Raw genomic sequence first — 15,000 nt, 5'->3', positions numbered from 1 at the left:
TCACCACCACCACGACCACCACCACGACCACCACCACGATCACCATCACCACCACCATCACCACCACCACCATCACCACCACCATCCCCATCACCACCACCATCACCACCACCACCACCACCATGACCACCACCACGACCGCCACCACCACGACCACCATCACGAATACTACCACGACCATCACCACCACGACCATCACCACGACCACCATCACGATCACCATCACGATCACCATCACGATCACCATCACGACCACCATCACGACCACCATCACGACCACCATCACGACCACCAGCACCACCACCACCACCACCACCACGACCACCATCACGACCACCATCACGACCACCATCACGACCACCATCACGACCACCATCACCATCACCACCACCATCACCACCACCATCACTACCACCATCATCACCACCAGTAAATAAAAATTGTTAACATTACCTCCTGTTGTTTTTGTAAAAAGTTATTTTTAAGCATTTTTAGTGAAACTGTAATTATGTGAAGTGGTGTTCTTAAACTTTGAAAATATCCCCTTATGAATCACAAACCGCTGTGAACCTGAACTCCTTTTTTTCCCATAGAAACAATGCCCCGACATTCGCAGATTTGCAATTCACGGTAGTTTTCAAGAACGTATGTCGGGGTTCCACTGCATATACTTTCCTTTGTGAAGCCCCCACCTTGAGTCCCCTTTGGCTTTGTTGTGGGCAAAATTCCATAAGGAAAAGTGAGTGTGGTGATGTGGGATAGACCGCGAAAAGGGCAATATGCCCTGTATATCCTGGGATGTACCGCAACGGAATGCAAACAATGTATTTGTGGTCAGCGCACTACGATGAAGCAATTGAGATATTCCGCCACACATAATCACTAATAATGTATTTATTACTGAGAAATAGCAATGGAAAAAAAGGCTGGGTGATGGCCAAATGGTTAAGGTAGTTGGCTCATTCGATCTTGAGTTCAAACCTCTGCCGTGCCAAATTTACACCCGATGGGTTGATTCAGCCTGTCAGGCTTTCAAGGTCTGCAAAATGACTACCAGCTTGCTGGAGGTAAGAGATCATCAACAGTTATTGTGGGGATAGCCGTGGCACACCCTCCTGCCCAAGTGGTAAAAGCCAGTGAAAGAGGAGCCTTCGGGTCACCTTGGACTTCTGTCGACACCTTACCTTACCTTTATAAGTGCAAAATCACACGAGAGTGAAGTCAAGTCACCACCACAAATCCCAACACTTCCCCCGGAAGCAAAGTTGAAAGTTGGCAAAAAGTTCCAGCAGGAATTAATTTTTTCCCTCTTTTAACCCCTGAGACCCCAAGTCCCCATCCCTGTGGTCAAATCCAATAAATTGTTCCATATTTCATGCATCCCCCAATGTTGATTTTATGTACAAAGTTTCGTTTTAAAATGTGTCCGTAATTGTATTTTTTTTAAGTTGACTTTTTTTTTTTACCCTGCTCCAGGGGGCAGAGCCAAAAATGACACTGCTCTTGCACCTTTGTGTCACGTACTGATAATAACTGCCAAGTTTTGTGAATTTGTGCCCAACTGTTTAGGAGGAGATATCATGACAGAAGGACAGACAGACAGACAGACAGAGAGATAGATTAAGCCGATTACAATATCCCCCCATTTTTTTTTTCAAAAAGCGTGGGGATCATAAGAAAGTAAAGTGTGCCTTCTCCTCATCGCTTCCACAGCTCTTCTACTGGACGCACCTGTGCTATGTGTGGTTCTGGCTGCTGCTTGTTGTCCATGCTTCCCAATTCTGGAAATGGCTCCTGGTTCCAGGCCTGCTGTTCCTGATCGAGAAGATAACCGGGCTCGTGCGGTTGCGAGCCGGATGCACGCGCATCACCGCCTTTTCTATCTTTCCATCTGGGGTAAGACATGGCCTTTCTCACACAATATATACATCAATCCATTTCTTTATGTTGCATTCTAAAAAAAAATGTTTGGCTTTAAAAGATTATCAATAATATTTAAAAATCTATCTGTTGCTATCCTGGGAGCCAGTGACCTGTTTTGCGGATTGCAAAGATGTGATCAAAATTATGAGCTTGACATTTGAGCCTGGTTGCCATATTCTGAAAGAGAGTTGGAAGGGCTTGAGAGAAGAAGCAGACAAGTCTGTTAACAGTGAGTTTGTGTAAGATATCACCTGTCATTTTCAGGACGGTGGTCTCGGTACTACGGAATCATTTGAAACAACTCCAGAAGAGTTCTAACAAATAATGCTTGTACAGGTATTGCAGCAGATGATTGGCAATAACAGGTTATCAAAATTTGGGATATGAAAGAGAAACAGGTCTGTAATTTTGACGATCAATTGTGTCCAGTGAAGGTTTCTTCAAGATGGGAATGGTTATTGCTCCTTTTAGTGAGAATGGAACTGTAGATGATGATACGGAGCAATTGATTATTTTTGTTCTAAGTGGAGAAATAACTGAAAGTTAAAAACAAAAAAACACACACACAACGGATGGATGGACGGACCAGGAAGGTGTATTCAACAGTTCAGAAGGTGTCCAGAAGGTGCAGAAGATCGAGAGCATGTTTGCTAAGTGCACTATCAATACGTAATACCTTTTCCTGAAAGGCAGCGGAAGATTGTATGGCAAGTTCTGGAGATGGAGTCGGTGGAAAAGGAGTTTTAACTGTTTTAAAAAGTTTTAACTCATTAACAGAGGACGAAACGTTTCGTGTTGGAGGAGTTACATTCAATCAACTTTCTCACCATCAATTCACGTTACCATTATTACCAGTTTTAGAATTCCCTTCGTGACATACTTTAACTAGAAGGGAACTCACCAGAGGGCATACCTCTGCCACGTAATGCCCGATCCGCGAGAACATATCGGGCCCAATACATTTTTGAAATATCATGCTATACAGTACAATATCGTATTTGGCCCTATCTCTCAATGGTGAAGAGAGGAGGAGGAGATTGGGACCATACTCTATGCAGAGCGTTGGTGCTGCCTAAGCAGTCACCTTGGCTATTGGGCACAATCCTGGACGGGTCGCCACTCCGACACAGGAAACCAGCATGCTGGCACTCATTACACCGACCTCGGAAGGACGACAGGCCGAGTTAACCCCACCTGGTATTAAATCAAGAGCCGAGTGGGATTTGAACTCAGGACCCTTGAATCCCCAGCCCACCATTCTAACCATGAAGCCAAAATCAGGCATAATGGTCAAGAATCACTTAAAAAAATTAAATAATTCTCGTATCCAGATCCGGATCTTCATCAAAATCGAATCATTTCTTCCTTGTCACACACTCAACCTGTCCACCAAGTTTCGTCTGAATCTGTCTGCAACTTTTTGAGATATCGTGCTATATATCGTTTTTTCCCCGATCTCTCACTGGGGAAGAATCACTTAAAAAATTCTAGTAGTCGAATCAAAATCTGGATTTTCAACAAAATCTAAACAGTTCGTCCTTGTCACACACCCAACCTGTCCACAAAAATTCATCTGGATGTGTCCACAACTTTTTGAGATATACTGCACACACACAGACAGACAGACAGACAGACAGACAGACAAAGAGACAGAAAATGGTCAAAACATAACCCCCTTCACCTTCGGTGGTGGAAGGTAGTTACTTCATTTGGTTGACTTAGTCACTACTCTTTGCTATCGCAATTGATTGTGCAACCAAGGAATGATTTTGATCCCATTTTATTCAGACAATGAGTGAGGAATATACAGTAAAAGGGAAAATGAGTGACTGTTGTTGATGACCACAAAATGGATGTTTCTTCTTCGATTTGAAGTTTTTCTAAATTGATAATACAAGAGTGAAAGTATGTGAAGATGTACAGCATCCAAGGAGCACATTAATTGCAATTCCTCACCTTTCAACCATGTCCCCCACGCCTCCCCCCATCCTCCCCCTGCCCAAGTTTTTTATTTTGTTTGGAATCTTAAGTAATAATAATAATAATAATAATAATAATAATATATATATATATTCATAATAACATACATGGATGGAACACCCTGGTACCTTGGCGTACTGTCCTCATCTCCACTCCGCCACCACTCACACATCCTCCCCGAGTGAATTTAAATTGATGAACCGTTAGATTTAATTTCTGGTGGAAATGTAGCGCAGGGTTGATGGGCCGAATGGCCTTCTCCTGCATCCAAGCTCCTTGTGTATTCTTGGCTAATCAGGCAATTACCGAATGAGCGAAGTTTGCTTTGTGAACAAATATAAAAGAGAATTAAAGTAACTATTGTTTCGGTGTGATGTGTTAACTGTTGCTTGTCTCAGAGAGATATAGGCTTGTCCATTACTTGCTTCGGTGGTTTATTCGCTTAATTATCGGTTGACTAGGTAGATTATTGAATGAACTATTGATTGTCTAGGTGGGTTATTGGTCTTGCACGAGCTCTTGGTTGTTACCCCATGCACATGAAGCAAAAAGTGGGGTTAAGCAATTGCTTCACCTCTGTCTATCTGTCTGTCTACAAATCGTCAGTTCATGATCGAGGAATAACTGGATTTCGATTGAATGTTATATTTTGAACACGATTCGAAAAACGAACCTGCAGTTCATCTATAAAATTGTTTCTTGCTGTGACTTGTCCCTTGTGAAAAACGAACCCGCAGAACCTGCAGTTGCTGTGAATTCATTCCGATCACGCATGCGCAGAGAGGAGTGAAATCATATCTTAACTCCGTCTCTCCGTCTGGCAATCAATCAAGATTGAAAATCATTACAAAACAAACAACTTACTGCTTTTAAAGGACGTCATAAAGGACACAAACAACACGCGAGTGTATAACTAATGTGACGTGATCAACGGCCGTAAACTTCTGAATATATATATATATATATATTTTTTTTTTGCTACAAACTTTGAAATCTTAATTTTATTTCAATTGATCTATATAGCTGAACACTGCAGAACACGAATCACTTTTTTGACACTAACAAAATCCTTGAAGTCACCATACTGGGACAAAGTATTACGGCATTTTAACGTCATCTCGACCAATCAAATTTGCCGCGTGCAGACCCCACGCTCGCGTTTGCTTCTCAAGGCAGCGTGGGGTGAGGTGTTCTATGAACTCTCTTGTTTAAGTCGGTTATTTGGCTTCATTAACCCGGTGTACACTGCACTACTACCAAAAACATGAACAACTTGTACTATATCATGCCGTTATTTAATGCACTAATAGCTCGTGCTAAGTCAAGATGATTTGTGTTTGTGCACCCATCCTGGCTTTCATCAGGTGACACACCTCATCATCGAAAGGCCACCACGTTTCCAGTTCAAGGCAGGTGATTACATCTACCTGAACATTCCTGCCATTGCAAGGTTTGAATGGCATCCTTTCACTATTAGCAGTGCCCCGGAGCAGCTCGGTGAGTTCAAGGTTTTGCAATTCACCTGTCATTGCCAAGGCGTGGTCGTATGATTTTTAAAAACTGCTGCCATATCCTTGATCTGAAATGTTTCTTGTTGTTACTTGTCCCTTGTGATAAACTACAGACACTTTGTGGCTTCACATACGCTCTCAGGGACAGTGGACTACCCGTCTTTCCGACTACGTTCGTGAGTTGTATACGAACAGCCTCACGGACACGTCGAGGCACCCACTCGGTGTTTCACGTGCAGCACGCACATGGCCAAACCAGGTAGTCATCACACCAGGTACGGTTAGTCTCTGGTGCTGCAGCAATGCCATTTGGGTGTCATCTTGGAAAAGCAAACCTTGTTAGTCAATACAATTGCTTGTTTCTCCGCTTTTGGACATTTACGGAATCGTGTTTCAAAACACCATATGGCTTGTATTTGGAGTGAATGGATAGTTCATTGGACCCTTTGTTTCCCTGGTAGTTTGTGTCAAACATTCATCGTGAATCCTCTTGCTTTGGACCTCCCAGGAGAACATTTTCAGCATCAGCTTGAACAGAGACTCCACAAGCAATTGGGATCAGGGCGATGTACGGATGACTTCCTACAAAATCCACCATGACTCCGAGCTTCCCGGGAGCAGGGGCAATGCAGGCGAGGTACACGGACGTGCCGGTTCGCAATAAACAGCTTAAAACCATTACCTTTGGTTTAATCCTCAATGGATGAACACAGCAACCGGAGTGCTTTCATCTTATTCGAGTTAACATTGTTACGATCGAAACGAAATGACCCTCTCAAAACCCTTTCAGGAGTTCAATGTTGCAACAAACAAATTTTAGAGAGCTTGTGCCCAATGGTCTTACCGGCAAAGCTCTGTTCACAAGGGAATAGGTCACCGCTATTAGTTCTGTTATGTGGATGGTCTGTTTATAAGGGCTATGCTAAGAACATGGACGAAGGCCAGATGTGCAGAGATAAAACTTCAATTTTTTTTTTTTTTTCAATGAGGATTACGAGACTTTGTCGTTGCCTATTGTAAATCTGCATCAGCAGAGAAATCGAACATTCGTTTTCTGAAATGCAAAACATGGATGGCAAGTCGCCAACAATGGATGGATATGTTTGCAGCGGTTGAAGTGTTTCCATTCAGTGATTCTGGTGCCAGAACTCCGGTCTCTGTCAGTATGCCCGGTCCCCAGAACCATCAAGGAAATATTCCAACACCCAAAATCTGCCGGTTGTATGTGAAATTGGCCAAAAGCAGATGAAGACATTGTCATGGTGTTGGTGTTTCACTTGCCTGGATCTGCATCACCGGTTTTGCTGTCATCAGATCATAAGTGACAATTGCATGGTCTTTGTCGCACTCTCTGGCTACACTCTCAGATCTTCAGGGGTTTTGAAAACATCATCTAACCTTGTTGGAGGTAAACATATATTCTGTATAGCCAGTTTGTTGCCTTGGCAATGGATCTTCTGTCACTTGAGGGTTCCACCCAACCCACCCACACTTGGTGTAGGACCGAGAGATGCATGATATCCATCCAGTCAATGTCAGTCAGATGAACGGCAATACTCTTGACGTCATGTTGAAATGCTGAAATCTTTGCTCCTTTATACACAACCCAGTGCTCTTTGTTGCGGGGAGAACACTCGTGACAACATCTGTTGATTTTGCTGTGGTGGTCTGCAGGTCTGGGCTTGTCATAGCTGTGCCCATCATCTGGTGTCTTGTCATCTCTTTCATCTTCTGTGTCTCTCTTGACTATGTTTTGGTGACAAATGCCAACGATGTCGTGAACCACGCCACTGCCAGACATAGTTTCAGTGTTTTTGTCATAGTTGTCTCATGCTAACGCCGTCGACAAGGCAGCTTGCTACAGCAGTCTGTCTGGGGTGGCACACTGCCTGTAAGTTATTTCAGTAGCCAGCCCAGTTTCAAGTTCTTCAACAGTGTGGTCGCTGATGGAATGACCCAAACGATTCAGGATGTCTATGGCTTCATGCGTACCAGTGATGCTCATAAGGTATTTACCTGGTTTGATTCTACCTCTACTGTACAGATGACACCAGTATGTAGAGCCCTGAAGAAGGTCAAAAGGTCATCTAGAGTGTGTTTCTCGAGCCTTAGTTCAATATCTTTGCTTATATATTGTCCGGCAGTCCTTCCTGTGTTCGTTGAATCTGTATTATGAGAGACCTTAGGTGGGTGGAGTGTCACTTCATGGATCGAAACTCAGTCAAAAAGGGCTATTCGGGCAGTGGCATCATCGCTGAGTGAACTACGATAATATATATCAATTGCCTTTTTTTGTGGTTGAACTCGGACTGTTTGAGATGCCCAGGATATTCTCAGGAAGATATGTTACTGGATATGTGGAAAGCTCATCAGTGAGACCTTCCATATCTCTGGAATGGAGTGACGTCTGTAACTCAGCTTCCTCAATTCCAATGAGATTGTGAGTGATATAAGATTTCACCAAAGTAAAAGCTGTCTCCATGTGCTGCTGTTTTTGGGACGCCTCACACTTTCATGAACTTGGGATTGTCTTTTTGCCTTGTCAAGATGTGCTCGCCTGCATGGATGGTGGTATTTCACCTCCTTGGCTTTCATGTCAGTTCCTCCTGTTTTCGCCAGCAGCGTCTCGTCGTGCAGCTTCGGCACAGCGTCTTTGATGGCCCTTTCATCCCCATTCGGTTTCACAACTGTCAAGTGTTTCTTGTTTACCTTTGCCCAAGGATTTTGAGACATTTCCACAGAATACGCAGACAACTGGAAACATTCCGGTCGAACTGCTAGTACGAAGGGGGCTAATGTTGGATCGTGATAAATGCTGTTTTTGATGAGTCGCTTTCCTCTACACTTGTTCTCCTGATAGTTGTAAAGTGTTTATAACACTCCTTGTGAGTCGTCATAAGCATGAGGAATTTTCACGTGAAAGTACTTGGATATCTCGATTGACTTCTTCTCCGTGCAGCAACAGATTTCACCTTGTCCCAGGTAGTATCATCAAATGCCTTTGGTTTGTCACCAAGTGCCTGCCTGCTATGTAGGTGTGGAATGCACATCTGGACTTAGTCTTTCTTGTTACTCATGGTAACTGTCCAGGCTAATTTACAATCTCTAAAGAGAAAGAAAAAGCATGCCATGCAACCACCACCACCACAACAAAATCACCATCACCACTAAGCATCGCCTACAATTGCACAAGCAACAATTCATGGGTTAAAAGTTAAAAAAAAAAGTTCCTACGATACGATAGCGACAATACTGTAAGTGATAAAAATGTAAGGGATAAAAAAATGAGGAACCGCAATCACGAAAAGATTGTACATTTATTAAATAATTAATACGTTTTATATGCCTTCGGATTAAATTTTACTCGGGTAAATCTGGTGAACCAATTTTGGGCGTGAGTGATTTCACGCAAAATAATTTTTTTGAAGGTGTCACTTCAACACTAATTTGTGAAAAAGTGTCCAAGTAGATTTTTGTCAGATTGGCAGGATTCAGGATTCCTGAGACATCTTTACCCGAGAAACAACCCTACAACCTTTTGGGAGATAAAAGTCAAATAGAAGTGTCAGCTCTTGAACTAAAAGCTCATAGTTATACAAAGCACCTCCACTACTAGTCAGAAGTTTTAGAACACCCCCATTATTCCAGTTTTTACTGAAATTTAAGCAGTTTAATGTTTCAATGTACTCTGAAATGAAAGCAAAGAACAAATAAACAATTGCAGATAAAAAAAGAAATCATAGAATCGTTTTATTGAACAAAATTTAATCTAAATTTTTGACTCATCAAAGTCGCCACCTTTTGCAGATATAACAGCCGAACATACTCGTGGCATTCTTTCAACAATGGAAATCAAATGTTGTTCGGAAAGTTCTTCCCAACACTGTTGCAGAAGTTCCCACAAATGTGTTGCATTTGTAGGTGGCTTTGCTTTTCCCCTTCTGTCCAGTTCATCCCAAACCAGCTCAATGGGGTTTAAGTCTGGAGACTGTGCTGGCCATTCCATGATTTGAAGCCTACCCTCTTGATCTTTTCTTCTAAGGTAGTTCTGACAGCCTGGAGGTATGTTTTTGGTCGTTATCTTGCTGTAGGACGAACCCCTGACCAACTAGGCGGAGACCAGAGGGAATTGCATGGCACTGCAAAATGCTGTGGTAGCCATTTTGGTTCAGGGTGCCAGTCACTCTGTGCAAGTCGCCGACTCTGGATCCAGCAAAAGAGCCCCAGATCATCACGCTTCCTCCTCCATGTTTGACAGTTGGTGTCACACACTGAGGAACCATCCTTTCGCCGATTCGACGGTGTACAAAAACCCTGCATGATGAACCGAATATTTCAAATTTTGATTCATCGGTCCATAAGACCTTCTTCCAGTTTTCAGTAGTCCACTGGCGGTGCTTCATGGCCCAGACAAGCCTCTTTTTCTTATTTTGTCATCTTAGCAATGGCTGTCTTACTGCCACTCGACCTGTCAAACCTGTGGCTCGAAGTCCTCTTTTCACAGTTGAAACTGAGACTTCCTTACTTCGACCAGTGTTAAGCTGTGCTTGAAGCTGCTGTCCCGTGAGTCGCCGATCACACAAGCTGTTGACTCTGAGAAACTTATCTTCTCATTGTGTTGTGGCTTTGGGTCTGCCAGACCTCTTCCTGTCAGAGTTTCCTCCAGTTTCCAATTGCCTTTTGATGGTGTAGGAAACTGTACTCACTGACACCTTGGCTTACTTTGCAATTTCTCTAAAGGAAAGACCAACACTTTTAAGGGTTATAACTGTCTGTATGTCTTACTTTGTTAATTGTCTTTTTCTCACCATTACGATAGCAATATACTACTTCCTGCAGTGCAATATTGTCCAAATAATGCTTCAGAGGGTGCAGCAACACAGTCTGTTCCAACACTGCTTTTATACAGACAGAGGGTTTGTAACTAATCAACAAAAGTTGGGACACCTGTAGGAATCGTTTGCATCAACTTTCAAGGCTTAATTTACTTCCATTGCTGCAGAACAGCTGCAGTTGCTAACCCATTACTTGTTCCCTGAAAAGGGCCTTTTTATCAACTCTGAAATTTACATTATTTTTCAGTTATGGCAACCTAAACTTCTCTTCTTTTTTTAACCTCTGGCAGTTTACCGCTTGGCTTTGTACCATTTCAGGTTATTCACTGGATATGAACTGCTTAAATTTCAGTAAAAACTTGTAAAATGGGGGTGTTCTAAAACTTTAGACCAGTCGTGTACATCCTCGCCGACAGGGCCAAAATGCATGGTCATATCTTAACTTTAGAAGTTGATCACCCATCACACAGTGTGGAATTATGTCCAACTCCAAAAGGTCAGCTGGCAACCTTTCTTCTGTGGACTTGTATCAATAAGCACCTGTTCATTGGAATGGTGACGGTGAACCTACGTGCGACACAAACATTTGCTTCAAGGTTCCTGACCAGTCGGGTGCTCTGGGCACACATCATCCCCACGTAGGTATCCATTACTCAGTTTCTGAGGATTTTGAATTGTAGCTGGTTAATAAGATTGTAGCGGCATCGTTTTGCCTTTGAATTTTAAAAAGTAAATGTGCTTGAGCTCTGGTTTATTGAGGGATTTCTGATACCGGGGCAGCCCGAAGAAGGACGAGGGAGTTATACAATTGCTGTTTGAATCAGGAGAATTGACTCGGAATCCGAACGTCTCGGACGTCTTTTCAAGCACACTAAATTGGTGACCCCTACCTGATCCAAATGAATGGACGAGGAGTTAGAAGTGCGCAACGACCAAACAGTCATGCTCTTCCTGATCGCTCAACCAGCTTCATTGCTGCCAGTGGTTTTGCTAAAGCTGCCACCATTCTGGCCTGATGACCCGCAGCTGTGGTTTACATTAGTTGAGTCGCAGTTCGACACCCGGAACATAACTACCAAGTTCATCCGGTTCAAATACATTGTTGGCTCCTTGTCACGAGAGTATGCGATTGAGATGAGAGATATTTTAATACAATCTCCAATGAACAACCTTTGCACGATTTTGAAGGCCGCACTTATAAAGCGCACGACCCCATCTGATGACTCTGAATCACTGTATTGCCCTTACCCTTACACTAACTGATAGTTGTAAAGTGTTTTCCAAAGGAAAGGAACATCAAATCCTAAAGAAATTCATGTACAATAATAAATCAACTGCGATTCACAAAGGTTTTGCTTTCATGATATGTACACTGTTGGTTCAGTTTAAAATGCATGTCCACGACACATGCTCATGAGAGATGCCAGTTTACTGCAGGATCTCCGTGTCATTCATTGCTCAGATGTCAGTGGATAAGTGTAGCTTTCTGTGCAATGCCGTAATGCAATCTCTGTTTTTCTGTAAGGCACTCTGTTTTTGCTTTCTTTGGCTATAGCCTTCGACCACACCCGATGCCTCTATTAAGACCATGGAATGCTACTTTAAGGTGAGAGCGAGAGAGAGAGAGAGAGAGAGAGAGAGAGAGAGAGAGAGAGAGAGAGAGAGAGAGAGAGAGAGAGAGAGAGAGAGAGAGAGAGAGAGAGAGAGAGAGAGAGAGAGAGAGAGAGAGAGATAGATAGATAGATAGATAGATAGATAGATAGATAGATCTGTAGCAACCGTAAAACCTTCCTCGTACTGTTTGCATTTCCATCCTTCCATTTATTTTCAGTTTCCCAGCTCTTTTCCTTCTTATTCAAACCTGCTTTTGTGTTGTGCTTGTTCTTTGATTCCGTACTGCGTTGTGACCTTTGCTGGCAGAAGCTTGTGCAATGATTTATCGTGTTCCTTGGACAATGTGAGGATCTCATTTTTTTATTCGAAATTAATTTTATCCATCAGTGTTTAAGAAGCCAATGACATATTGCATATATATATATATATATATATATATATATATTAACCCACATTAACCCCTTGTGCTCCTGACCACATTGACTTTATCGTTCCATCACACCCAATGTTCATCAGTTGATGGTTGGAGACAACAGCAACTGAATTAGACATTCTGTCTATTGGCAGATGAAAAATAAATGAGGGGGTCTTGTGTTCGTTTTAAATTCTGACATTTTAACCTTTCTTTCTTCTGTGGACTTATATCATGTTATATCATGGACTTATATCATATAATATAAGTTCGGTGGACTTATATTATAATAACATGTAATATGTTATTGGCTCCCAATTTAATCTCACCTTCCACACCTATTGCAAAGTCCTGTACGCTGTGATCCTGGATCATTGCCCTGACACCTGACTTTTCAATCGGAAGTTGAAGCGACGAGACGGTGGAATGACGGACGTTGGAAGGATAATGTGCTGATAAGAGTCTGAATGGCAGATGTTTAATTCATAAACAGACAGTGTCAATGGAAGCACATTATAAACCAGGAGTATTAATGTGGATCTACATAAACTGACACGAGGACACCGGCTTCAATGATTGGAGGAAAAAGTTGGATTTGACTGATAGAGAGAAAATGAGGACAAAGTAGATGAGGTGAGCACAAAGCTTCGCTTGAAGGAGCTTGATCACAAGTGGCTCAGTGGCAAATATAGCCTTTTTTTCTGTCTGGGGAAGAGCATAGAACTGAAATGCTCCAAATTCGAGAATATACGAGAGTCAAAAGAAGAATGGAAGCTCGGCCATCAAACTACCTATAATAGAGGGGGAGCAGACTCTGTGCCTTTGCCTTTTAAAGGAGTTAGCAATAATGAACAAAGCTTTCCACTTCTATGTGTCGTGAAAGGTTGGAATGAGTCACATAGGACTGCACAGGATGGTCCTTAATTGATGTGCTCTGAGAGGTCAAAGGGTTTCAATAATGGAGACGGCCCAGCATAACATACACAGGCATCATCTGGCATTGGAGACTGGTTTGTAAAAGTAACTTTGTCCAGAGCAAGTTCTGTCTGATGATGAGGCCCAAATCCGGAAGCAATTATACTTTTTTCCATAAGTTTGGTCATTCAAGAAGATTGGATTTATAAAGCAGTTTTAGTGGGGTCATGTTGTCGGAAAATGTGACATTGTTCGATCAAATATAATATCAGACATTATTGTCTTGGTGACCTGAGGGGGTGCACCTGCTGAATTTTGGGCACGAGTGTGAGCATCTGTTGGGCAGAGTTGAATTGTTGGCGAAGTGGTGCAAGTCTGTTTATGTAACTCAGGAAATGGACTTCTGAAGGTACTGTCCTGGGAGGGTTATCAGCCTCCGTGGGGAGAGAGGACGAACATGTGCCGTAGGGAGTGATCCTTCCAAAGATAGTGATACCGAAGAGTAAGTGACACACCGTTTTAATGCCTCGAGGAACTAACTGAATTTGGAGGGGAATTTGCATGTCATGGAAGGAAAGCATACTGTTGGAGTCATGGGGTGTAAAAAAAAAAATCTATCTCACGCCTCTTGCTTAAGATTTCGAGGAACAGTCCGTGTATTTTGATGAAGAATCGTGTTGTGTTTGTTTGACCAGGCCAAAAGTGAAAACCTGGCGCATGACCAAATCATTACAGAGCAGGAAAGACTCAAAAAAGGAAACACATTGACTCCATTAGCTTGATAATAACCAGAAGCGGCATGATTGGTCGATGGCTGAGTGGACTGATCCTGGTGCTATTTTTATGGCTAAGATTGATTTTTCTCCACCTCCCAAACGAATTGAGGCAGTTCAGTGTGAAGTTCCCATATCAGTTGAGCACTATTTGAAACCCTGTATTGTGATGCGATCCACGCCTTTAGCAGAAGCATATCGAGGCTCGCCAAGGTGGGATGGACCGAGGACCCAATCATTGTGTCGAAGATGCTTAACGTGCAGTGTCAGTATCAGCTGCAAGTGTGCATTCAATGTGACCATTTGTCTGTGAGCTTCTTTTGATGTTTTCATGTTCTATTTTGTGCTTGCTGCGCAGCCTTGACCGTGTGCTGCCATTTTCATAGTGCAACCTGGACGGGCCTTATGGCACACAAACTCGACGCATCTTCCTCGCCGAGCATGCGGTGCTTATCGGTGCTGGCATTGGCATAACTCCTTTTGCTTCAATCCTTCAGAGCATCATGGTCAGGTAATTTAAACCAGAAGGACTGTTATAAATGGTCTCAATGTCATTGCTTGTTTGTTTGTTTGTTGTTACCTCGAGAGATGATGGCGAAGTGTTCAGAGAAATGGTGGTTAATTGGGATGAGCTACTTGGACCTACAGACAAAGGCATTGTACACGATGAATACCTCTGATTTTTCCAAGGAAAGACTTGGATTGACAGAGGATGATGCCCAGTCTGCGACTGGGCTTTGGAGGCTCGTTTTGCTATGTGGTCAGTCCAAGGGAGAGCTTGACTGATGGTGAAGCTTAGAAGTTTAAGAGACTGGACCTCTTCCGGTGAAAACCAATTAACTGGACAGGTGGGTACGTTTGACGATCATTCCGAAGTGATCGGATGAAATTGAGATTTTCCAGGCTTGAAAGAGATGCTCCATTGATCAGAACAGATTCTAATCATTTCCAGATCAGCAGAGAGAGAGAGAGAGAGAGAGAGAGAGAGAGAGAGAGAGAGAGAGAGAGAGAGAGAGAGAGAGAGAGAGAGAGAGAGA

General features: G+C 42.9%; 1 protein-coding gene across 1 annotated transcript in view; it reads left to right on the top strand.

Moving 5' to 3' along the window:
* Window positions 1-15,000, top strand: part of NOX5 (NADPH oxidase 5) — a 97,516-nt gene that overhangs the window by 59,055 nt on the left and 23,461 nt on the right. Inside the window, exons 9-14 of the mRNA XM_085849205.1 lie at window positions 1,714-1,896; window positions 5,268-5,400; window positions 5,528-5,673; window positions 5,923-6,051; window positions 7,252-7,422; window positions 14,350-14,474. Of these exons, the coding sequence (XP_085705331.1) occupies window positions 1,714-1,896; window positions 5,268-5,400; window positions 5,528-5,673; window positions 5,923-6,051; window positions 7,252-7,422; window positions 14,350-14,474 (887 nt within the window). The remainder of the gene's footprint in view (window positions 1-1,713; window positions 1,897-5,267; window positions 5,401-5,527; window positions 5,674-5,922; window positions 6,052-7,251; window positions 7,423-14,349; window positions 14,475-15,000) is intronic.

The sequence above is a fragment of the Eptatretus burgeri genome, chromosome 12, assembly GCF_056783735.1.
Source record: "Eptatretus burgeri isolate ZD-2024b chromosome 12, Ebu_testis_v1, whole genome shotgun sequence".
In the NCBI taxonomy this organism is placed as follows: Eukaryota; Metazoa; Chordata; class Myxini; order Myxiniformes; family Myxinidae; genus Eptatretus; species Eptatretus burgeri.
Note: the sequence above shows the minus strand (reverse complement) of the source record. Positions and strands in the feature narration are given on the sequence as shown.